We start from the raw sequence: 27,175 nt of genomic DNA, 5'->3' as shown, positions 1-27,175 counted from the left end.
GGCACCACAGCCGACTAATCCAGTTTCGATTTCATTATGGGAATGACCTTCCCAACCCAGTTTTTTCTATTCACAGCGCCAAGATTCGACCTCTAGACATTACTTAAAGGATCCAACGCCTCATCCCACTGGATCAACTGGTAATTGAAAAAACATAATATTTTTTTTTCAATGATAATATGATTATATATTTAAAAGTAATCTTCAATTAAAATTTTATATATGTCTTAAATTAAACTAAAAGTAAACACAATTTTACTTTATATCTCCTGAGTTATTTTTTATATGGGCTGAGGGTTTGTCAGCCGTTATTTCCAAATATGAAGCGTCGGGTTTATTGCATGGTTTCAAGGTTTCTACAAAATCCTTCCCTATTTCACATTTATTTTTTGCCGATGATTGTTCGTTTTTTTGTGAAAGCCAATATTTTAGAAGCCATAAGATTGAAGCATTGTTTATCGGTATATGAGCAATTTTACAAAATCAACGGTCTCTTGTTAGATTATTTTAATAATCTGAGTTGCCTAAAGGGCTGGTTCTAATTAAGGTGGTCCAAAATGATGATTATTAGGCTTAATGGAATGAGGACTAGTTAGGGTTTTAACACCCTTCCTCTGCCTTATAAAAGAGAAAGTAAACCAATAGTGTAGGTTAAGAAAATAAAAAGAGAGTGTGACGGCTACCTCAAAAACATACGGTAATAGATTGTTTGAGAGAGTGTGAAAAGAAAACTCTCGTGCTGTTAATAATTCTCTGACCATTAGGAGAGCATTTATGGACAAAAGGCTAAAGTGAAGAAATATAGATCTGTTGTTACGGTGAAAATCGAATTGTCACAACGAGGTAATCAATAGCTATGGATCAAGATACGTTTCCGCTTATTGTGTATTCTTATTAAACAAATTCTATGAACTATGACATTTAGGCTATATATTAAAGTTTATTTAACATGTGGTATCAAAGTCTGGTCATGTTCTAGACTTGTTTGATAATCTTTTATTTGGCTTAATTAATGGAAATTAATTTCGTATTGTGAAATTGATTAATCTGGTATAAGCGAAGCCAAAATTATAGAAGTAGAAAACCGTTTGTTTTCTTTATGCTTTATAAATTATTTTACTATGTTATTTATAAAGAAAGGGTATGACATCTTATTGTATACTCTCATTAAAGTTTTGAGATCTTAATTTAATCTCATAAAGTTTTGCATGAATCAATGTTTAATGAATGGAAAACCTGTTAGTCACCAAAGTGGCCTTGTTTGGATTAGTTTAGACATTGATTATGCGGCTTTCAATTGTTCATGTTTATGTGATGACATTAAATTAAATGAAAGATAAAATTTTACAATTGAGATCATTGATTATAATGTTGTTAGGTTACCTAAAGGTAGACCATTATTTATAATCAATAACATTAAAAAGATAACATGAATGTATATCCAAAGATAACATCCATATTGTATGGAGCATTATTGAATAATTAAAGATTAAAAAAAAAGAAAAAAAAAAAGGTAAACTGGATTCCAGAAAGGAGCATGGTTGTGCTGCAATGAGCACGGGCGTGCTATGGACTCCAGAGAGAAGCACGAGGCGTGCTGTAATGAAGCATGGGCATGCCCTGACTTCTAGAGAGAAGCACGGGGCATGCTGTAGTTAAGCACATGCGTGCTTCTCTCTAACTTGCACAAAGACTCGCAAGTTGCTCCGCGTCAATGAAAGTCTATTAAAGTATTTTTCTTCTTGGCATCATTATTGATTAAAGCTATGCATTTAAATATTACCCAAAGGTGAATCTAGATGCATAATTAAGGCTATTATTTGTTTGAATCCATTTGTGTTCTCTCAAAGTATTAACGTATGAGTATATGTATAATGTTGCAGTTTCTTCTACCATGTTTGCTATGGGCATTAGGCTGATTAAGTTTAATAGATTGAACTATGCTGATTGATCTGAACAAATCCATTATCAGTTAGGAGTTTTGGACTTGGATTTGGCATTAGTCTCTGAAAAGCCAGCAACCATTACAGAGACCAGCACTGAAGCTGACAAGTCCCATTATAAGGCTTGGGAGCAGTCTAACAGGCTGAGCTTGAACTTAATGAGGATGACAATGGCTGAAAATGTTAAGCCATCAATGCCCAGAATAGACAATGCTAGAGAGTACATGTTGAAAATAAAAGAGTACTCCCAATCGGACATAGTTGACAAGTCAATCGTAGGATCCTTGATGAGTGAGCTAACGACAAAGAAGTTTGATTGGTCACAATCCATCATGATCATGTGACTGGCATGCAGAATTTGGCAGCCAAACTGAAATCAATGGAAATGTATGTGAGTGAATCCTTTTTAGTTCAATTTATTATTAACTCACTTCCTCTCGAGTTTGGTCAGTTCTAGGTGAATTACAACACCCTCAAAGGAAAATGGAACATTCAGGAAATCAAGGCCATGTTGATACAAGAGGAAGGGAGATTAAAGAAATTGAAGGAACACTCTATCAATCTTACATTTCATAATGGAGCTAGCAGCAACAACAACAAATCAGGGAAGAAAGGCAAGAAAAGAGACAAAGCCCTAATGAAGGGTAATGAGGGCCAAATCCGTAAGGAGTTGAAGTGCTACTTCTGTAGGAAGAATGGTCACTTCAAGAAGGACAGACTTAAAAGGAAGATTTGGTTTGAAAAGAAAGATATACTTTATGTTTCAGTATGTTTTGAATCAAATCTTATTGAAGTGCCTAATCATACCTGGTGGTTAGATTCTGGTGTAACTACTCATGTGTCTCACGTTATACAGGGATTCCTTTCGATCCAACCCATAAATGAAACTGAAAAGTTCCTATACATGCGGAACAGAATGAAGGCACGAATAGAAGGAATTGGGACTTATAGATTGATCCTGGACACTGGTTGTTATCTGGATCTTGAAAAATGTCTCTATGTTCCTGAATGTGCTAGAAATTTAGTTTCTGTAAGGAGGTTGGATAATGTTGGTTTCTGTTTTAAGATTTGCAATGATGTTTTTTCATTATACAAACATAAGTACTATTATGGTTTTGGTACTTGGATTGATGGTTTGTATTGTTTTAATCTTGATGCTGAATTTATTGAATCCTTGTTTAATGTTGAACACAATATAGGTAATAAACGTAGTGCACATAATGAATGTTCTGCTTTCTTGTGGCATCAAAGGTTAGGTCGCATATCCAAAGAAAGGATTTTGAGGTTAGTGAAAGGTGAAATCTTCCCTCAATTGGATTTCACTGACTGGAGTGTGTATAGATTGCATTAAAGGTAAGCAAACTAAGCACACATTAAAGAATCTTGCCACAAGAAGCAGTGAATTGCTTGAACTTATACACACTGATATATGTGGTCCTTTTGATATTCCCTCTTGGGGTGGTGAAAAATATTTTATTACCTTTATTGATGATTTCTCATAGTACGGTTATGTATATTTACTGCATGTAAAGTCTCAATCAGTGGATATCCTTAAGATATTCATTAATGAGGTAGAGAGGCAGTTAAATAGAAAAGTTAAAGTGGTGAGATCTGATAGAGGTGGTGAATATTATGGTAAATTTAATGAAAATGGATAATTTCTAGGTCTATTTGCAAAGTTCCTTAAAAGTCATGGCATTTGTGTAGCTGAAAGGCAGCATCGTACTCTTATGGAAATGGTTAGAAGTATGCTGAATAATTGTACTGTACTTTTATCATTATGAATGCATGCATTAAAGACTGCTGCATATTTACTTAATAGGGTTCCTAGTAAAGCAGTTCCTAAGACCCCTTATGAACTGTGGACAGAAAGGAAACATAGTTTAAGGCATCTTCATATTTGGGGTTGCCCAGCAGAAGTAAGGATATACAATCCACATGAAAAGAAGGTTGATGCTAGAACGGTTAGTGGATTTTTCATAGGATATCCTGAAAAATCAAAAGGGTACAGATTTTATTGTCCTAACCATAGTACGAGAATTATTGAGTCTGGTAATGCTCGGTTTATTGAAAATGGCCAAATTAGTGGGAGTAATGAACCACGTAAAGTGAATGTGAAAGAGATTCAGATTGAAAATCCAACTCAAGTGGATTTTTCTAATGTCTCTTCTTCGGTTATTGTTCCACTTGTTGTATCACCGTTTAACAACATGGTTGAACAACAAAACAACATTTCGAACCCACAAATGACCATGTAAATAATGAACAATTCATGAATGATCAAGTGGTTTCACAAGAAATAGCATTACGAAGGTCACAAAGGCAAAGAAGGCCAGCTATTTCTAGTGATTATGTGGTTACTCACTTGAGCATGAATGTGAATTAAGCATTGATAAGGACCCATTCTCTTTCCAAAAAGTCATGGAATCTGATAATTCTGAAAAGTGGTTTAATGCCATGAAGGAAGAAATGCAATCAATGAGTGATAATCAAGTTTGGGATTTAGTCGAGTTGCCTGATGGGTCAAAACAAGTTGGTTGTAAATGGGTTTTCAAGACCAAACGGGACTCTAAGGGCAGCATTTAAAGATATAAGGCTAGACTTATTACTAAAGGTTACACTCAGAAGGATGGCATTGATTATAAAGAGGACTTTTCTCCAGTTTTCAAAAAGGACTCTTTAAGAATTATTCTTTAGTGGCTCATTATGATCTAGAGCTTCACCAAATGGATATAAAGACAACCTTTCTTAATGGTGACTTAGAGAAGGAAGTATATATGGACCAACTAGAGGGGTTTGTGGTCACAGGAAAGAAAAATTTGGTGTGTAAGTTAAAAAAATCAATATATAGACTGAAGCAAGCTTCCCGTCAATGGTATCTTAAGTTCAATAATACCATCACTTCATATTGTTTTATAGAAAATACTGTTGATCGGTGTATTTATATGAAGGTCAGTGGGAGCAAGTTCATCATGTTAGTCCTATATGTTAATGACATTCTTCTTGTTGCGAATGATGTTGGGTTGTTACGTGATGTAAAGGATTTTCTTGCTAAGAACTTTGAAATGAAAGATATGGGAGAGGCATCCTTTTTTATAGGAATAGAAATATTCTGCGATAGATCATAAGGACTGTTAGGATTGTCTCAAAGAGCTTACATTGATAAGGTATTAGAGAGATTCAGAATGGAAAAATGCTCCATAGGAATAGTTCCAATTCAGAAAGGAGATAGGTTCAGCGAAATGCTATGTCCTAAAAATGATTTAGAATGTAAAGAGATGGAGTCTATTCCATATGCGTCAATAGTTAGGAGCTTAATGTATGTTCAAATATGTACTCGACTGGATATTAGTTTCACCGTAGGAATGTCAGGGCGATATCAAAGTAATCCCAGGATGGACCATTGGAAAGCTGCAAAGAAAGTACTTAGGTATTTACAAGGCACTAAGGATCATATACTCACTTATAGAAAGTCCAGTCATCTAGAAGTGGTGGGATACTCGGATTCAGACTATGCCGGTTGTGTAGATTCGAGAAAGTCTACATTTGGCTACTTGTTTCTCCTAGCTAGAGAAGCAATATCATGGAAAAGCGGAAAGCAGTCTGTCATTGCTACTTCCACAATGGAGGTTGAATTTGTGGCATGCTTTGAGGCCACTGTTCATGCATTGTGGTTACGGAACTCTACCTTAGGTCTAGGTATTGTCGACAGTATAGCTAGACCTTTGAGAATTTACTGTGATAATTCCGCAGCTGTCTTCTTCTCTAAGAATGATAGATACTCTAAGGGTGCAAAGCACATGGATTTAAAGTACCTATCTGTGAAAGAAGAAGTGCATAAACACAAAGTGTCAATTGAGCATATCGGTACTGATCTGATGATAGCGAATCCATTAACTAAAGGCTTACCACCTAAAATCTTCACTGGCCATGTTGATAGGATGGGCATGATAAATAAGTCCTTGTTAACATGAAGTTTAAACTTGTATGTATATACATATGGTTATTTTGCTCATATTATTGTGACACTTGGGAATTCAATTAAAGATGTGTTTTTGCTTATTTATGTGTTATCCACATTATAGATGTATACAATAATGGTTTGGGTGAGATAACAATAACATTGAGTGTAACAATGTATTGTTTGTTGAATCGTTTCTCGATTACAGTTATTATGGATTAAGATGATTTGTGATGTATGGAAGGAATCATGTCGATTAATAACTTGTGAACGCCATAATCCGATCACTTTAATTCTAATTAAGATTAACATGATAGATTCAAGAAATGCACGTGGGCCAAGTGGTCTCTTGTTAGATTATTTTAATAATCTGAGTGGCCCATGTAATTAAAGGACTGGTTCTAATTAAGGTGGCCCAAAATGATGGTTATTGGGCTTAATGGGATGAGGACCAGTTAGGATTTTAATACCCTTCCTCTGCCTTTTAAAAGAGAAATTAAATCAACAGCGTAGGTTAAGAAAAGAAAACAGAGAGTGTGACGACTACCTCAAATACATATAGTAATAGGTTATTTGAGAGAGCGTGAAAAGAACACTCTCATCTTGTTGATAATTCTCTGACCAGTAAGAGAGCACTTATGGACAAAAGGCCAGAGTGAAGAAACATAGATCTACTGTTGCGGTGAGAATCAAATTGCTGCAACGAGGTAATCAATAGCTATGGATCAAGGTACGTTTCCGCTTATTGTGTTTATTTATTAAACAAATTCTATGAACTATGAGATCTACGCTATATATTAAAGTTTGTTTAACATCTCTTTCAATCCTAATACAAAGGAGGAGGCTAGGGAAATGATTATACAGCTGTTGGAAGTTCAACAAGTAGGTGACCATGGGAGTTACTTGGGTATGCCGTCAGTTATCTCTCGGGATAAAAAGCATATTTTTCAGTTCATAGTTGACAAGGTTGCTAAGAGAATTCAGGGCTGGAAAGGAAAATTTTTGTCACGTGCGGGCAAGGATATTCTCATTCGTACAATGGCACAAACGGTACCCAATTATTTAATGTCCTTATTTTTACTTCCTCTAGATATTTGTCAAAAACTTGAAAGTATGCTTAATTCTTTCTATTGGGAGAGTGATAGCAAATCTACTGGAATTAAGTGGATGCGATGGGAACGTCTTTGTTTGGACAAGGAGAAGGGCGGTCTCTCTTTTTGGCGGCTGCATGATTTTAATGTGGCTCTTTTGGCTAAACAAGGTTACAATATCCTAGTTCTCTTGCAGCTCGAGTTTTAAAAACTCATTATTTTCCTTCGATAGATTTTTTTGATGCCAAGCTAGGGTCGAATCCAACTTTTTTGTGGAGAAGTATTTTGGAAGCTCAATCCCTTCTTCAACGTGGTTGTAGGGTGAGAATTGGAAATGGTCAATCGACTTCTATTTGGACAGCGCCATGGCTACCTGCTATTGATGATCCAAAGGATGAAACGGCTACTATAGTTGGTAGGCAACATGCAGTTGTTTCTAGTTTATTTCTGGCTCAACCTACTCAATGGGATGCAGTCTATATTCAACAACACTTTTCTCCACGTGATGCGGAATTAATTTTACAAATTTCATTATCAAGAGTGGACACGGAGGATCGGTGGTTATGGAGTTGGAGAGCCAAGTATATACTCGGTACGTAATGGTTATCGGTTGGCTGTGGATCCTTCAACAAATGCAAACACTACTGTTTCTCTAGTATGGGGTCTAATTTGGAAAAAAAGGTGCCAAAAAAAATTTTGCACTTTGTTTGGCAGGCTGTACAAGAGGTCTTACCTTGTCGAGTGAATTTGTGCAAGAGGAGAATTGATGTTTCCTCTCTATGTCCTTTTTGTGGTTTATATGATGAAACAGCCAAGCATGTGCTACTGGAGTGTTCTTTTGCAAAGGACTGTTGGCTTCTCTCTTTGCTAGGATGGCGACAGGCTGCATCTATGTCAGATTTGATTTTTACTGTCGCTGTTGCAGGTCTAACGAATCTTAGGGAAATGTTTGTCTTGTTGTGGAGTATTTGGTGGTCCTGAAACCAATTGATCTGGCAGCAACGCCCCACTTCTGCTAACCAAGTGCGATTTACAGTTCAGTTACCGCATGAATGCCAGCAGGTACAGTCGCCTTTATCTTCAACTCATGCACAGCAAACCCATCTTACAAAATGGAACCTACCATCTACTGGTACACTTAATAAATGCAATGTTGATGTTTCTCTCGCTAATAATCATTTTGGTTTTGGTATGATTCTAAGAGATCATTAGGGTTATTGTTTAGGGGGCAAATCAATGTCTATTTTGACCATGTAGGATATGAAATTGGGTGAGGCCCTTTGTTTTAGGGAGGCTCTTAGTTGGTTGAAGCAGAAGGGTTTCTATGATGTTAGCATTGAGATGGATTGTTTCCTTCTAGTTCAGGCATTAAAGGCAGATAATCTGGATCTTTCTTACTTTGGTTCGATTGTTATGGATTGTAAAGCCCTTCTTAGTGAGCTTTCATCCTTTACTTATTGTTTTGTTAAGAAATCTGCGAATCAAACTGCTCATGCGATAGTTCGGGCAGCTGGTACTTATGCTAATTTTGAGTGGAGGGGATGCCCTCCTTTACTTTTGTATGTATTTGTGGCTTTTGATTCCATCAATATAAGCTAGCCAGCTCATTTTCTTTTAAAAAAAAAAAAACACAATTTTACTTTTCCATAATTTAATATATCAATCAAATACAATTATTGCAATGTTAAAGTAACTTCATTAAAACTCTATTTACTAAGAAGTGAACTTTCCGATGACTACGGCGATTTAAACTAAACCCGGTTTTAGATATTATACAGAGATAAGTATTTGATTGAATTTATTAAGATAATTGAACAGTTGAAATCTAATTAATTTGATGGATTTTTCAATCAATAATGAGATTCACTAAGTCAACATACTTTAAATAAGAATAGTATTCAAGAATAAAAGAAAGATAAACTTGGAGGGTGAAATGAGGTTAAATAAGGCACAACTGGTTCTTATTAATTTTTAACATTGCAATAAACAACTGAAATAAATTTCTAAAAAAACATATTAAAAAAAAATTTTGGAAAAATATTTCGAAAATAAATGATTTTTAAAAAAACGAACTCAGCCTCAATCATTCCTAACAAGTCAGAATATCACAGCATCAATAAAACACTCTAACAAGTCTCAACAAAATTGTCAATCAGGTAGTGATCTGATTGGTCTTTTCACTTATGTGAAAAGTGGGAGATCTCGAAATCGAGTCCTTTCGACCATAGTTGTTTTTACCAATTTGGTGAGTTAAGAGGAAGGCTACTCTTGTATAGCTTGCAGTGTTATTTCAGCCCATAAAAACCTCTAATAAATTTAAAAAAAAAAAGTCTCGACGAAATTAATTGAATTCTTAATTAATTCTCATAAATAAAGATGTTCTAATACGGAGGGTACATTTGAATAAAAGTTAATGGAATTAATATTGGTTAAATACATAAATTTATTCGTGAATTCTGCAACTTTAACTCTCACAAGTAAAGCTATAAGAATATCCTCAATTTTTCAACTTTTTATAAAATTATTCTATTTTGACTTTTATGTTTTCCGTATCTCCATTTTGAAACTTAGATATATTAGCACTCTGAATACATTTTATGGTTAAAGGTTTAGTATTAAAAAAAAAAAAAATTTATTAGGGTCCATAAGTTAATCTCGGTTAAACTTAACCCACTACCATTAAACACCCGTTCTGAACCCACCATCACATACACTTTCTCTTTATCTAGACATCTCTTTGAATATCGATATCGCACATCTTCTAGAGTCAATCTGCAGGCCAATGATTGAATTTCTGTCCAAAACAGTGCCATTTTTAAATTAGTTCAAGGTCCACAATCACTTATCAAAACAGTTTCACATCTCTCTTCCACTTTCTCTTTCTCTAACTTGGAAACGCATATTTTCCATGGCCGAAAATTACAATTGTTAATGTGTTCTTCTTTGTTTTGCGGTGGACATGGGCGAAGCTAGACTTCAAAATTTGGGGAGTCAAAATAAATTTTTCAAAAATTAGGAGACCAAAGTGAAGAAAAAAATTTATACTAAATTATAAAGTAAATTAAAAAAAAGGAGTATAGAGGGGCCCGGGCTCTCCAGTCCCCCTCCCTCCCTCCTGCCGGATTAATGATCATTTGTTGATTTTTATGCTTTTGCTGACTATTTTGTGCTAGCAAATTCTTTTATTAATTTCATGTTGAGAGTCTTAATTTTATGTTGGTAGATTTAATTTCATTGATTTGTTGATTTTTATACTTTTGTGGATGATTTATGTTTTTTTTTTTCTTTGATTAACAAAACAATGAACCTCGGTTTTATGTTTTTGTTGATTTATTGATTACCATTCACATATTATGCTGCCATTAAAGGATAGTTGAAGCTTTCATAAAGTTAGGGATTCAGCTAGGAGGTAAAAATAGAATGGAGAGAGAGTGAGAGAGAGATCAAGCGATGGACAAAAGAGAATAGATGGTTTATTTTGTTGTGTAAAACGGTGCCTTGAGTTAAGTTAAATAAGATTAACTTATGGATCCAATAAAGTTTTTTTTTTTTTTTTATTTCAAATAAACTACATCCTAAATGCATTTTGGCATGCTAATATATTTATGTTTCAAAATAGAAGTGTGGAAAGTACAAAAGTTAAAATAGAGTAATTCTATAACTAGTCCAAAAGTTGAGTATATTTTTATAGGTTTAGCCGTGACAGTCTGAATTGATGACCAATTATACAGTTATAGATAATTGCAGTTTGAGCAATTAATAAAAGGGAATCTTGAAAATTCCAAGTTTTCTTATAAATAATTATAGTTTGACCAATTAATAAAAGGCAATCTTGGAAATTCCAAGTTTTCTTATAAATAATTATAGTTTGACCAATTAATAAAAGGCAATCTTGGAAATTCCAAGTTTTCTTACAAATAATAATATTTTGATCAATTTTACGTAGGATGCTGAGAGCTCTATTTTTCTATTTTCTCTCTAATTTTCTAACTCTAGTTATAGTTTGGGACCGCCGATATTGATCGGTGGTAGCCCCTATCTTATACTTTCTACTATTTCTTTCGTTTCACTTTCTTTTGCTTTTAATTTTATTCTACTTTAATAAACTCAAATATGTTTTTTATATAACGGATTTGTCTTTTTTATTATGTTATTATTGGTTGTCTCTATATTTGGAGTTTTTTTTGTCGCTTCTTTGTGAGGATAGTCCCTTCTTTATGAGGGTTAATAACTAAATAAAACTATAATATTTGATTTTATTTGATTCGAGACTTTAGATCTTGATTTAAAGTTGTGGATCTTTGATCGATGGAGCCTATTAATACAGCATATTCCTTCATTGGTGCTATTGTAGCATAGTAGCGGAAACTCATATGTATTCGTCATATATTGTAAGTTATTGGAAAAACAATCTAGTTATAGAAGATATAAAGGAGTTATTATTTTGACATCAAAATCAATTAACGGACCAGTTGCTGCTATGAAGATTTATATCTTTTGTCAAGATCAACTCCAAGTAGAAAGATCTAATAGTTTTTTTAATTTTCATTTCATTGTTCAAAAGAATATAAATTCCTTTGTTTTATTAAAAGATCAGCGAACTCTATTAACTACTAATAGTAAAGTTTTGTATTTGATTTATATACTTATTTGTAATTCTTGATATTATTATTAATGAATTACATTTCGAAAAAAAAAAAAAAAAAAACAGTTTGACCAACTAACGAAAGAGTACAATTTGGAGTTCATTCTTTTGAATCATCATATTGCACTTTAGGTGCTATCAAACTGGGAAAAATATTTATATACACCGGATCTATAGCCTTACATATGATGAAAATATAATTTTTTTAAAAATTGATCATATATTCTCTTTTTTTTTTCTCTGTTTATAATTACAAATACCTTCATTTCAACAAAAATTTTATTTTTATTGATTTAATCCATGAGTGGGACCATGGATCCAATTTGGATAAATAAATCCCATCAAATAGAAGACTGATATTCGACAATAGGAGCTTGCTACAGTACCTTCAATGAAAAGTAAGGAAAATTTCCTTACTTTTGCCTTGAGTTATATAAAATTACCACTTACAAAATATTAAAAACTTGACTTATTATAAAGTATTATAAAACTTTTTTTTTTTTTTGAGATTTAAAGTATTATAAAACTTGACTTATTAGAAAGAATTATAAAATATTAATAACTTACTTATTATTTTGTAATTTGGTAAAAAAAAAAAAAATCATTTTGTAGAATTTGTCAAGAAGTATTACAAAATATTGCAATTGAAACTATTATTGTGTAATCTGACAACTTCAAAAAAAAAAAAAAACAACTTTGTATAAAATATTGAGAATTATTACAAAATATTAGTAATCATAGCTATTATTTTGTAGTCCAACTTTACAAGAAATAGTCATTTTCTACAAGATATTTAAAAATATTATAATACATTTACAATCATATTTATGATTTATAAATTATCACTTTTCACAATAAACATCCATCTTTTTACAAAATATTAGTGAAAATATTTATTATTTTGTAAAAATTATTTTTTACAGAATATTATGAAATATTTTAAATTATTATAAATTATTATGTATTTAAAATTTTTAATTTACTATAAAAATTTGATCGTTTTGATTTTCCATCAAGGCAACGTAGAAAACGCCCCGACAATACATTCTATTAGATCCAAATCCCTTCATACTTTGTACCTCTTATACTGCCCAGCATCACCAATAGGGGAAAAAAAAAGCGGTTTTTGATATTGGAGATTTTCTACCTAAACTTTTTAAATCTGAATCCGAGACCTTTCAACTCACAAAATTTAAAATTAAAAAAAAAAAAAAAATCAAAGATCCAAAGAAGAGAAATTGCTGGCCACAAGTTGTACAGACTCGTGACTAATGCAAGTTCTGCCTTGCACATTCAACCTTCTATCCGAGTCCTCTATCCTTGTATCATGTATGAACAAGTCAATCCCTAATATACCATGCTTTGGGAAATGAACATTTGCCTATTTCTCACAAAATTATACCAATTCATATTCCAAAAGTTTTAACAGGTCTGCAACTCGATCTCAAAACATTATAGTTATCAATCCATTACAAAGAGAGAAGACATACATGGGTGTAACTTGATCATCAAATGTCCACAAAATGAACATATATGTATTATTCATTTCCATGAGATTTTATTATACTCTCCATACAATCCACATGCTCCTTTATATTGCGTTTGGACAGAAAAATTGAAATGCGAAATTTGAATTTGATAATGCACACATTTTCCTTGATTGATGACAATCATGAACTTGATTTAGCTTTATGAATATGAAATACCCTATTTGAGTGTATTAAATCTACTTCAAAAGAGTTTGCCACATTCAATGAATTTAGAAACTAATACTAAATCAAAAAACAATCATTCTATCCAAATATAGCATTTGTGAACTTCAAGTTCATACATTTCTAAATCCTGTCTTCGATTTTGCTTTCTCTTTCCAAATTTAATTCTTCGAATACAGACTAAACTAATGATGCAAATGCTATCTCACATAATCAGTCAAAAAGAAATGGTTAGAAAACACAAAGAAAGTAAGATTGATACGGATCCACCACCACTCACCAATGGAAGCATGGAGAACAACATAAGAGATCCATTGGTACTTCCTAGTGGGCCAATTACACAAAGCCGTGCCAAGCACTATGGGGCAGTTATGTCCTCATTTGTTCATGACCAAGTTTCACAAGAGCTTCATGACCAAGTGTTTAACAAGTGTTGTGTAGGACTTGAAGGCACGTCTAGGCTTCTTACATTGTTGGAGGCATGTACTAATTGAGTAGCACGCCCAGGGAGTGCTGGAGTCTACCTCTTGGTAGCACAGGGATGCTAGGAAGCATGCCCAGGGGGTGCTAGGGCCTCACTTGGACGTGTCATATGCCTTAATGCTTTATTTGGCTTAGCCCATTTTGTTATCTTTGTATGAGCCTTTTGTTAATGGGTACCAAGCCTTTTGTTAATGGGTCTATTCCATAGGATAGCCCAATTATGTTTAGTTTTTAGTATAAAAACCTTTTGTTTTCTTTGTAAACACAACTTTTGATCAAATTAAAATACAAAATTGTTCATGGTTTGCATGTCATTTTACTTAGAGTGATTGTGAGAAATTGTTTTCCTCTAATTGTATCAAGAATTAGGTAAACTTATCAATTCGTTATAGCGTTTATCTAATTCTCTTTCTCGATTATTGGTGTTTCCGTTTTTTTATAAACATGGGATGTCATAGAGACCTTTACTCGATTATTGGTGTTTCCGTTTCCTTATAAACGTGGGGTGCCATAGAGAGGAATTTATCTTGATCTTTGATCTGATCCACTGGATTATGGGTTCTAGGAAATCATTTCCTTTGGGTTCCACGTCAAGGATGCAGTAAGCAGAAGAAAATGTTCACAAATTATGTTTCAATAAATAACTTTTATACATGAAAAAGAAGAGGCTTGTATTAAAAATGTTTAGATACACCACTTTTGATAACGTATCTATAACTAGAAATATAGCATAAACACAAGAAGCAGCATAGTAGCACTCCAACGAATATCTAGATAAACATATAAAATTCTCATGTATATACCAGAAAAGCTATTGAACTATATGGACAATCTGTTAATATGTTTCCACTGTCTAATTTCAAGCACATACCTCTGTAGCAGAATTTTAAATTAACTCGTGAGGTTGATGTTGATATATCATCCATTGATTAACAGAGGGAAAATTGATTCTTATATACTCGTTTATAGGCACTCTATCAAGTTTCCAATTTTAGGATCAACGAGTGCATCCAAAACCTCCACAAATTGACACCCAAATTATGAATAGTATCAAGCAAACAGCAGCATCAATTGCAAGAACAATCCTTACTTGGCGCCACCACTTTTTTCGAATGTTTTGAGAGCTCGACCTAATCCTCATTGAACCTAAGTCCTTTTGCAATGAAATTGGAGAAGCTACTCCAACTTGATTACTTGAATCCAATGAAGTTGAGTCAACTTTAACTCCTCTATCAGAGGATTTTCTATGCTCCTCCAACTCGATATCCCTCATTACAATTACATGATCCTTTGACTTCTTCTTCTCTTGCTTGTTAGATTTCCCCAACAAAGGAGCTTTAGTGGAGGTAAGAACTTCAATTTGTCCATTTGCATCACTTGGCGATGGAGAGAGGAAGGAATTGTCAGATGAGGAAGTCTTGGCATTCCAATCATTCCCATTTTGAGATACATGTTCCAATGAAGTTATCAAACGGCGAATAATAGGCACCAGCTGTTCTTGTACATTGATAGAGCTCAAACCTGAAAAACTTCCTCTTGAACCGTTTCTAGCCGCCTTCTTAAATTCATCTCTCACATGCTCTAGAAACTGAAGGACAGCTGGGTTTCCAAGACCTTCATCAACAATTGTGAAATAAACATAGCCATCTTCTATCAAAAACCCAAAAGTCCTCTTGCCAATTGTCTCAAAATACCACTTGTGATATGCAGGAGTCCTTTCCAATGACAATGCCGCCAAATTCTCGATTTCACGATCCCCCCCATTATATACATACAATGTTCGATTTGCTCTAGATACACTACAATAATGAACAGTGTTTTGAATTGAACCCATCTTTCTAAGACTAGTTTCCAGAAGTTTTCAAACCTGAGTTACCCCTTGTTTCTACAGTCCATCAATAAACTCAAATTTCCAAATTCAATCAATGAGCATTACCAAGAATCTAAAAGACTACAATTTGGAAGAATAGAAACCCAATAAATTCCTCAATGGAAGTGGCAAAAATCAAACATAACGCAAGAAATTCATCAGCAACAAAGTCAAAAGCCTCCAATAAATACCAAGAGAGTCCTTCAGCTAAGTATTGAAAGTCAAGAAAAAAGTCCCTCATTCCTTTCTCAGACCCCCACCAAAATTAGCAAGCAGAGCTAAATTGTACTTGAATGCAACGCGACCATCATATTACAAATTCGTAATCTGTCAAGATTGGAAGCAAACCCATAAATTAAAATCTCATTTAAGGTCAATAAACTATAAAATGCACTCAAATTTTAGGGTTTTCCATGAAAAGCATAGCAGCCAACATTATCCAAAAATACAATCTGCATATAAACAAAAACAGACTCGCAAACTGAAACTCCAAAACAAATTCAAAATTCTGAGAAATCCCAATAAAAATTATCAAATAAAGTTAAAGATCCAGCTAACCAACACGAAGTATATGTCAAAATAAAGAATGACAATGAAAACTGTTTGGAAGCCAAGAAATCTAGAGAAAAGATCAAAACACATGCAAAGAGAGCGTAAACTAAACAAAAAGTGAAAATTCGAGCAGATCATAAGATAACTTCCTGGAAGGAATGAATAATTACCTGTGAAGTATTCTCAGAGGCTTGAAAATAGAGGAAACTTAGGTCCGCAGAGAGAGAAAGAGGAAGAAAGTTTCTTTGAATACGAATTGTCAAAAACACTAAAAATAAAGAAGAGTGATTTTATGTTATGCAGAGGGTACAGTTAGTATTAGTATGGATTTTCTAATTTTCTACCGTAGTGGGGTTGACCGTTTGACCCTCCAATCAATCACTTTGCTTTCTTCCTAGTTCAACTTCTCACATAATTACTTTCTTACCCTTTTTTGTTTTTCTTGTTTTATTTGAAATTAAATGGCTTTCAATTTTTACTTTTGAATAAAAATTACATAGATACAATATAATATATAATTAAAAAATATACGCTCAATAAATAAATTTATATAATTCAAAAGTTAGAAATATTTTTTCTAACATTAATTCAACTCCATAAGGTTTTGAATTTAACATCTCTCGAGTGTCAACTATCAAAACCATCCTAAGATTGCATTTTTTTTTTTTAATAAAATATAGTTTATTAAAATAGTCCATTCAAAACTTTGTTTACTTTTAAATCACTTATCTTACACAAATTATTAATTTAATTGAAAAATATTTGTGTATAAAAGAACAATAAAAATAAATTTACACTATTAAATATGTTTTAATTGTTTTTTATTTTATTTTTTAATCAATAGAATTTTAATTTAAATAAAAAATAATATTACCTTTATTTTTTTCAACTAGATTGAAATCTTTAAGATATTTTTATTAATATATGAATTTAGTAGGGTTATTACAAATCTCAATGTTCCCTCATTATCCTCACTTTTATATATATTAATATTAATATCATAGATTATAGATAGGATCAAAATATAAATTATTTTATAAATGCATTTCATTAATAATTTACATGTTTATATTTACATACCACTAGTTTTTTTATAACGTGTGTTGCATGTTGATTATATTTATTATTAGTACTCGTTCAATTCTTTATGTCATTACTTACTTTTACTTATTATTTATACTCATTTTTTTATATTAAATATTGATTATAATTTTTATTTTATATCATTTAGATTTTTATTATATAGTTATTTATATAAAATTTATTATAATTGTATATGTATAATCTAAATATTACCTAATAAATACGTTTTAAAATATATAGATACATAGATATAATAATAAAATATTATATATATATTTAAAATTAAAAATTTCAACTATTCATCATTTCACACACACATATAAATTTTAAAAAATAAAAATTTTAAATTTTAAAAGGCTTAATTATATATATTCTATTTAAAAATTTATTTTTTAAAAAATATATCCAATCAATTATACAAACATAAAGAAAATAATAACATTATAAAAGAATTTACTTTTTTGTTTTTTAATTCTTTCCTAAATAGAATGTTTTAAATTATAATAAAAACATAATTAAATATTTAAAAATATATTCGAGTTGTTTTACGACGTGCGTTGCACTGTTGCTCGTCTGATACTTTTAGTTTATATTTGTTTATTTTCATATACAATATTAACTATTTATTAAAATTTCTCTCTTATATTGTGTATATCTTTTTAATGTTAAAACTTCATCTTTTTATTGTGGATGCATAAATAGTTAAAAATAAATTAAATATTTTAATCAAGTTAAATCTACTAGAGCTTAGATAATTTATATTTAAAATCATTGATTTTAATAATTTGTACATTTTAAATTTAAAAAATTATTTATAAAGTTTATCAATTTTAAAAAAAAATTAATTCAAATATAATCAATTTAATAAATAAAAAATTTAAACTCAGTAAACTTTTACTTATATTAAATATAAAAAAATATGAATTTATATATAAAATATGGAATTCATTTAGACCAAATAAGATTCAAATACAATTGTTAATATTTTATAGAAATTGTGAATAATTATAAGAATTTTAATTTTTTACATGTTTGACCAAATAAGAAAATCATTATATATAATATTGTAAAGAAATTTTGCTTCACAATCTTTAATCAAGTGATTTTACTTAATAAAATGATGGATAACTTTTAAAACTAATTTTAGGTAGGTGAGCATATACAAGCACCTTAATTTGAAAAGACACCGAATTAAATCAAAATTAAAATAAATTTTCAAAATGAAAATAGTCTCAAATTAAATATAGTTCAAAACGTAATTAGTTCAATTGATTTTATATGCACTTTTAGGTTGGTCAATTTAAGCCTTTCACTAAAAAAAAAAAAAAAATCGAATAACAAAATTTCAACTTATCCATGCAAACTAAAAACTAATCTATATCAGTTTTAATATCCTTAAAATTAAAAAACATAGCTAAAATTGCAAAAGAATATAAGTTCTCTTTTTTTGGAGAAATCTTAGACCATTAATTAATATAATATTTAATTAATTAATCTAATAACAATATTTTTGAACATATTAAATAACTCCAACTAAGTGCAAAGTAGGCAAAGTATATTGTACAATTCCTTTCTACTTACTATTTATCATTCTCTTTCTATCTTTATTTTAAGGTATCTGATATGGAATAAATGATTAAACGTGTGTATATATATTTCACATAAATATATTCAGGAGAAGATTAAAAAAAATATCAAATTTCACATAAACTATTAGATCAATTAAATATTTATTATTATTATTATTGTATAAGATTCTTTTTACCTTTATTGGCATACTTGATTATTTCTAAGAATATTATAAAAGAAAAATATCACATATTCTTTTCTATAATAAAAAAATATTAGGTAACTATTTTTTTATCTTAGACAATCGTCTATAAGAAAAAAATTAATTAAATATTCTCATATACACCATTTTATCATGAAATTATATTATTTTTTTATTGAAAGAACTAAAAAAATTAAATATCAGAATATTTATATATTATATAATTTCAAAAATTTATATTTAAAAATTTATTCTATTTGAAAATTTATTTTTAAAAAATATATCCAATCAAATTATAACAACATAAAAAAAATGAATATTAATAAAAAAATTTCTCCCTTCTAAATAAAATACTTTAAATTATAATCAAAATAAAATTAAATAAATAATAAATTTAAAAAATAAAATATAAAAATTTTCAAATGTCTAATTATCATATATATTTATTAAAAAATAAATTTAAAGAAGATAAAATTTAAAATTTTGAATGCTGAATTATCTATATGTATTTATTATATATATATATAAAGAGAAGATTAAAAGAAATATCAAATTTCACATAAATTATTAGATCAATTAAACATTTATTAATCTTATTATTTTATAATTTTTTTTCACCTTTATTGGCATAATTTGATTATTTCTAAGAGTATTATAACAGAAAATATTACATATTATTTTCTATAATAAGAAAAAAAACTATTAGGAGACTATTTTTATTTTAGATAATTGTCTATAAGAAAAAGAAAGTGAAGAAAAAATTAATTAAATATTTTCATGTAAACCACTTTATTATGAAATTATATTATTTTTTCTATAGAAAAAACTAAAAAAATTAAATATCAAAATATTTATATGCAATATAATTCTGAAAATATATATTTAAAATTTTATTCTATTTGAAAATTTATTTTTAAAAAATATATCCAATCAAATTATACAAAAATAAAGAAAAAAGAGTATTAATAAAAAAATACATTTTTTCTATGTTTATCTCCCTCCTAAATAAAATACTTTAAATTATAATCAAAATGAAGTCAAATAAATAATAAATTTAAAAAATAAAATATAAATATTTCAAATGTCTTATTTATCATATATATTTATTAAAAAATACATTTAAAAATAAATTATATCTAATCAACTAATAAATTTTAATTTTTTAATTGGTCATCGTTAAAATATCTGAGAACATTTTAAATTTCATTAACAGTGATAAAGGTAATTCCATTATTCTCTTCATTTACACTTTTATATATAGTATTGATATAGTAAAACTGACATTGTGAACCCAAATCTAGTCTTGCTAATTGGGTTTTTTTTTTTTTTTTTTTTTTTTTAATTTAATATCAATATGGGTAAAGTTCCACTATATATATATATATATATATATATATATATATATATATATATATATATATATATATATATATATATATATATATATCAATGTGGGTAAACTGTACTAACGGTAATCAAACTTTTTACTTAGTTTTTAATGGCTGAACTTTAATTTTTATTTCAACGTGAAACTCACTTGCTGCCAGTATCAGAAATGGCCTCCCTCATTGAAAAGGTAAATCACAATTTTATCATGCAAATTTTGTTCTACCAAATCCGCTTTTGTTAAGAAAAGAAAACAACTATCAACTTTGAATTTATCTAACATGACTTCATCACTCGGCAAATTATACAAAACATGGGAGAATTTAGATCCAATAGTTAACATGAGCCTTGTTCAAAAAAAAAAAAAAATCAGTTAACATGAGCCAACTACATCCAAATTGTCAAAACATAAGACATGATCACTTCTTGTTCAATTTTATACTACATGCACAATTCATAACTAAATTACAATTTACAAAGGTACATACAACCAACATATCACAGCAACTATATGTAATGCAATACAATAGCAACTATATGTAATGCCATTTGTCTATCTCATCACACCCACCAATTATTCTTTCCAACGCAAGGATACCTTCGTGAAGCTGCATCAAGGAATGATTCTCTCGTAGCACCCGATGCAACGCTGGTCGGTCATTGATCATATGATTACTTTCTCTTCTTCAAGAAAAGAAGGACCTCAATTGCAATCTGAACATCATCTTCCAGGTCTTGTGCAACTCAACTTGTTGCTTCGAGAGCTTTGAGCATGATAGTGGATAGATTCATGAAGGCATTGTCAACTCCATTGTATCGGTTCTTGTCTGAGATTACACTGCAAGTGCACAAGGGATAAAGAGAAGGATTTCAATAACTGAAGATTGCCCACACTATTCCAATTAAGAATAAGACTTAATTGTTTGCTAGAAATACAAAGAACTTAGGCCTATTCTTGTACAGCATTGCAGACTGGATAGGCGATAAGAATCCAAAACTTTATCATAAATATTGATTAAAAGTTTAGGCTTATTTGGTATAAACAAATTCCACAAAAATTCATAGAATTTATTTAAAATTCCATGTTTTCGTGGTTGGTACAAACGGAAAAAAAAAAAATGTTCATTTCTGATAAATTCAATCTCATTGAATTCAACAAAAATGAACATAATTCTAAGCATTTGTAAATGAATTCTATACTTCAAATTCATTTATACCAAACATGGGGTTAAAACATATTAACATAATTAGGACCAATATGATTATGCATATAAAGAAACAGTTCTGGCTTTAATTTCCAGAACCACAGTCATGATTTAAAGTGAAATTCGAATTGGTCGAATAATAAAAAATTATGAGTGGAAACATCTCCCAAAATAGAATAGCCAAAGAAAATAAGCAAACCTGGTAGAAAAAGGAATTTCAATTTACCAGAAAATCTTCTGCTGTTCTCATGCTCTTCTGGTTCATTTCTCATATTTCCAGATTCTCTCCCCTCATCAGCACATTCAGGACTTCTTCTGTCTTCCTCAACAGTGTTATGGACAGTCCTCAAGTCTTCATTCTTTGGTTCAGGGATTTTAGATTGTGACTCTTCAGAAGACTCTGGCCCTGATTGAACAGATGTTTCACCACCATTCCCTGCCACAAAAGATTCCTGACCAGTTTCTACTTGTTCACCATTTGGCGATTCACTCTGAACTTTAGCAGATGCAATGAGGGAAAGACGGCAGATAGGGCAGGTACTGTGATTGGCAAGCCAGCGGTCAATGCATTCCATGTGAAATGTGTGACCACAAGCTGGCATCTGTTGAAGCCTATCCTCCGCTTGGTAGTCCCCTAAGCATACCAGGCATCTATAATTATAAAGCAAGCACATCATTAGATAATATAAAAGCTTAGAAATGGAACAATTCTATGACCTAATATATGAATTTATCTGTTAAATTGCCAAAGGCCTAGTAGTCTAGCGGTCAAGTGTATGGCTCTTGGTCTAGAAAGTTGGAGGTTTAAACCCAAAAAAACAAGCATGTCATATAGTATATTTATGCCTAGAATTCATTATGTATGTGTACTGTAACAAATTTGGCACTTTTGTTAACATAGTCCATGCTTAACCACAAAGCTGTACAAGGATTATGCTTCTTTTAGTATCGCATTGAGCTTTTTTATGACATCAAGAAACTGGCTAAAAGAAAAACTGAATCAATGAAAATGAGATTCAATCTTCTAATGTTTAACTATGATTTTAGTGATAACTTAGGTTATTTAGATCCTGTCCAGGAAAACTTAGTTCCATTTTTGCCATAGGATTCAAAGAACTAAGGTGCAGTCTGGTATTATGTTACTAAATGCAACAAAATATATCTTAGTTCATTATTTTAATGTTGAAGTCCACAACTTCTAGGTCAACATAGACCACCGAAGCATGAACAATGTCATTTCATGATAACTTAATGAAATAACAGTTCAACAACTATCATAAAAATAATTCATGCAAGTCTTATGTTCAGAAATTTAAATGAATTAATCAACATTGATTAACTTGGTAAGGTTTTGAACTTCTTTTCAAGAAAAGAACATTGATTCTGTCACAAAATTATATTCATATACAAGATATAATATTCACATAAACTAAAATACCTAAAGTTTTCTTTTGGTTATACAAAACTGATTTCAACAGTCATGAAGCCCTCACATTTCCAAGGGTTAATTTAAAACAAAGTCAGACCTCATGCAGCACAGGAAATACTCCACAAATCAATTTTTTTATTCAATTGATATAAACTTGTCACTATCTATCAGATCAAGTATGATGCAAATAAAAAAAAATTATAACCAAAAAAATATAAATGTTTTGAGATCCAACGCATGTGTATGTGTTGGGGGTGTGTGGGGGGGGGGGGGGGGGGGGGCGTGTGGGGAAGGGGATAAGGGAGGGTATAGTATGTAAACTAACCATTATTCAAGTCTCAGCCAACTTCAGTAATATAGATATAAAGCATATGGCATACATCCTTTCCCACAGGTAGCCATTATATTAGGGTAAACTATCTTGATGTCCATGCATTGTCTAATAATAATATGCTATTTCATAATCTTCGCATAAATAATGGTTCTGATGAAAAATGGTCTCATAGGATCCTAATAAAAAATTAGAAGTTATTTATTTTTAGGAGCGAGGACAAAGAATCATTTTTCCTGCAATATTCCAGAAAAGAAACAACACTGGCAAATAATAATACCAATGAAAAAATTTAGGAACTTTTTTACAGTTAACAGGCTTAAAAAGAAGTCCTTATTAGTTCAAATAGCAGTAATATATGGAAAGATTTTGATATGTTGGTGCAAGATATCATCCCTCAACCAGCAGAATCTGACAATAACAATCAAAACTTATTCCTAACGATAAAATTCCTGTCTTTTGTCTTGCCTAACTCTATTTCATTGATGAAGCTACCATAGAAATCCTGGACGAAATTCTTCATTAGAGATGCCACAGCATGAATAGTACTCGATAGAAAACTTAATAAACAAAATCATTCGAAGCTAAGTAGTAAGATTGCCATAAACAGTCTATTGACATTAAATTGTTACAGTACTATCAAGCAAATGTTCTCAACTATAGAATGATATATTACAATCGAAAAATATAAAGGGGTATGTGCATATTCCAGATAACAAATTTTTTGATGAAAAAGAAAATAAAGAAGTTGTTCAGAATTTTGCCTGCTTCAACAAGCCAGTCAAGTCTCCAAGTTAAAGTTAGCTTTTATTAGCTTTTACAGAGGTTGGTTATTTACTTTGTTTAATGTAGCAAAATAAATACTATAGAATCTCCCCTACAAGATTATTAGAGTGTTTTCTCTAATGATTGTTTCACTTGTTTAAACAGAACTCAAAGTGACATTTGTATCTACAGGATCCAGTCTCTAGGAAACCTAATTCAGCCTACATAATAATCAGCTAGGAATCCAAAAAGGAAATACAACTGATTCTTCTAAAAATTATGATCAACTAGGAATCCAATGTCTTTTCCTTTTCTTTAATAAAAAATAAAAGCTCAGGTAATTTGAATCATTACCATATGCTGATAAAAAAAAAGAAAAAAAAAATTATACATTCTGATTTAAAAGGAGATGGAAATAAAAACTGGCAAAGAAGCGTGGAAATTCAAATCCCACATCCAATAGATAGACACACCTTATAAAATAATCAATAGTCAAATAAGCATGCAAACGATTAGAAATTTAAAAATAAAAAATATAAATCAAACAAGGGAACTCCACTCACTGTGTCTCTCGGACAGAGAAGCTCTCCTTGTATACAATAATGGGTAACATCTCTCTCAGTTCTTTCTTCAAACCCAATTCAGCCTGTTAAACCACAAGCAATAAAGATATAAACATAAACACAAACACATAAAAATTTATTAAAATATCACATTAATTTAACAGAAAAAAAGCTGTTAAAATGAAAGATCTTACTCTAATGATATCGTTGTTGTCTGGTACATTAGCTCGCATTCGAAGAGAGGCCCAATCAACTCTTCTACGGCGAAGATAGAACAAGTAGAACAATAAAAGGAGAATGAAAGTGAAGAAAATTGGCACAGAAAAGATGAAAGCTTGATATAGCTTCAGTTCAGTAGAAGCTGAAGAAGAAGACAATGTTGAGCAACAACTAGGAGGCTCTGATTTGGAATGAGACATTATCAATAATATACAGGACTCACTAAATTATTGAACACAAAATTAAAATCTCAAATGAAATATGCAAGTTTTATTAAAACACCCAGATCAGAAATGACACTTTCAAAAGAAATTGATCTGAAGAGAATATGCCAAATGGAAAAAGTCAAATTGAGAAAGAGAGAGAGGTAATTTTATAGTGTCTGCAGCTGTCAACAGTTTGTAATGTTGTAGAAACTAAAAAGATCAGACAGACAATGCAAGTATTTTGAAGGAGACCCAGATGAGAAAAAAGTGAAAAATACAAGAAAATAACTTTAAAATGGGAAAATGAGAAAAATAGTAATAAACCCAAATAGGAAAAAAGAAATCCAAACTTTCTTCTGCTATGGACCAAGAGAATGAAGCAATGAAAGGAATAAATTAGATCAAAGAAAAAGAAAAGCTGTGGAATAAGGAGAGAAAGAAAGAAATGGAAATACCCTTTGAGTTCTGCAAGAAAGAAAGAAAGATCAGTACAGGCAGGTAAGAAAAATTAAGGTTAGGTAGGTAATGATTTATAATTCACTGCTTGGTATATTTTAAGAAAAATATCTCTAACTATAGAAGAAACGTTTTCAGCCTTTCAGGAGGTGAAGTGAAAAATAAGGTAGGTAAAAGAAGAAGGAAGACAAAACTAACAACTGAAAGAAATTGGCATGTGCAAACGAAAAAGAACAGAAGAAAAAGAAGAAGAAAGGTAGCAATAACTATATAGTTGAAACTTGAAAGGAAAAATAATTTGACTCCTGAATTATATCGAATTAATATATACACTCTATTATTTTCAGAAATTAATTTAATGTGAAATGACACTTATTAAACCTATAATAACAATTTTATTTGCGTTATCCATACTTCTCTTTAATTTTAAAATTTAATTTATTTATCTCAATTTAAATTAAATCGATTTAATTTTCGTTTTAAAATTTTCAATTTATTTGATTTACACTAATTAAACTGGGGATTTTGATAAAAATATTATTTTTGAAAAAACTATTTACTAATCTAATATTTCTCATCTCGTGAAAAGAGAATGTTGCACTAAACTACAAACTCAATTTGACGATTTTAATACAATAGAAGAAATAACTCATACTAATAAGCAGTCAACGAAAAATATTTTAATATAAAAATAATTCATTTGATGGTTTTAGTATGAATACACGAAAAGAATAGTATTTTATAGCGAGTCCAGCAAATTTACTAATAATTTCAATAAAAAAATATTTATTGACTCAAAATAATTTTGGTGTATAAATAATAAAAACATAAATTTCTTTAAACAGTTATAAATCACCAAGAGTAATATTTATTAATGATTTAAAAGATGACCAAAATTCGAAAGGGTCAAATACAAAGATTTGTTGTATGATAGGAAAGTAAAATCGTTTTCACGGTATAATATTAATATGTAAATGATAGGCTTCCAATCCTTAGCTTAGGTGACAAATTAAATGTTTTAATTAGTTAAATAAAATATGTTAAAAGTCTATATCTTTAAGATTTTTTATGCGGAGATTATTTGTAGCAAACTTAATCCTTATCTAATCAAACGCCTCCTTTGTCAAATTTGTCTCTCTCTATTTTATTTTCCCACATTCCATAATTTAATGCTCTCAAGAATCATGTGTTTGTATTAAGTTTTATAATAATAATTATTATTAGTTATAAGCCTGGTCTATGTTAGATCCATATACTTACTTATCGATTAAACCAATTAAAATAAAAATTTTTAAAATTATTCTCATTTTATTAAATTTATTTTTTATTAATTTGGTTCATAATTGCGTGTATAAGCCTGGTCTATGTTAGATATGGACAAATTATTTTTTTTTTCTAATTTTACCTTTATATGTATGGTATAGTTCTTCGTATAATTTTAGCTAGAGAGGCTCCAACCGGTAATTTTATAGATTTCTTAATTCTTTTAAATGGTTTTTGTTAT

The 27,175-nt window shown here is 30.4% G+C and overlaps 2 protein-coding genes across 3 annotated transcripts; both read right to left on the bottom strand.

Annotated features, from left to right (window-relative positions):
• Window positions 1–14,604: 14,604 nt before the first annotated feature.
• On the bottom strand, window positions 14,605–16,563 carry LOC105640103 (phytolongin Phyl1.1). Its single transcript, XM_012224328.4, has 2 exons — window positions 16,428–16,563; window positions 14,605–16,032 (listed from the first exon to the last, which is right to left on the bottom strand). Exon 2 carries the CDS (start codon window positions 15,667–15,669, stop codon window positions 14,833–14,835), a length of 837 nt encoding a protein of 278 aa, XP_012079718.1. The 5' UTR covers window positions 15,670–16,032; window positions 16,428–16,563; the 3' UTR covers window positions 14,605–14,832.
• A 4,236-nt stretch (window positions 16,564–20,799) lies between these two features.
• Window positions 20,800–25,888, bottom strand: LOC105640104 (RING-H2 finger protein ATL7). 2 transcript variants are annotated; one of them, XM_012224329.4, is made up of 4 exons: window positions 24,985–25,888; window positions 24,791–24,873; window positions 21,902–22,353; window positions 20,800–21,335 (listed from the first exon to the last, which is right to left on the bottom strand). In XM_012224329.4, exons 1-4 carry the CDS (start codon window positions 25,207–25,209, stop codon window positions 21,331–21,333), a joined length of 765 nt encoding a protein of 254 aa, XP_012079719.1. In that variant the 5' UTR covers window positions 25,210–25,888; the 3' UTR covers window positions 20,800–21,330. The 2 variants fall into 2 exon arrangements, with proteins under 2 accessions (XP_012079719.1, XP_012079720.1); XM_012224330.4 differs by having other exon boundaries at window positions 21,929–22,353; window positions 24,985–25,883.
• Between the last annotated feature and the right edge of the window lie 1,287 nt (window positions 25,889–27,175).

The sequence above is a fragment of the Jatropha curcas genome, chromosome 9 (genome assembly GCF_041381405.1).
Source record: "Jatropha curcas cultivar XTBG-Jc1 chromosome 9, XTBG_Jcur_1.0, whole genome shotgun sequence".
In the NCBI taxonomy this organism is placed as follows: Eukaryota; Viridiplantae; Streptophyta; class Magnoliopsida; order Malpighiales; family Euphorbiaceae; genus Jatropha; species Jatropha curcas.
Note: the sequence above shows the minus strand (reverse complement) of the source record. Positions and strands in the feature narration are given on the sequence as shown.

Excerpts from the sequence above, each read along its gene's own strand:
- LOC105640103 (XM_012224328.4), bottom strand. The coding sequence starts at position 15,669 with ATGGGTTCAATTCAAAACACTGTTCATTATTGTAGTGTATCTAGAGCA.
- LOC105640104 (XM_012224329.4), bottom strand. The coding sequence starts at position 25,209 with ATGTCTCATTCCAAATCAGAGCCTCCTAGTTGTTGCTCAACATTGTCT. Across the intron at positions 24,874-24,984 it reads ACAACAACGATATCATTAGA|GCTGAATTGGGTTTGAAGAA; the intron begins GTAAGATCTTTC and ends GTGGTTTAACAG. Across the intron at positions 22,354-24,790 it reads TTCTCTGTCCGAGAGACACA|ATGCCTGGTATGCTTAGGGG; the intron begins GTGAGTGGAGTT and ends TTATAATTATAG.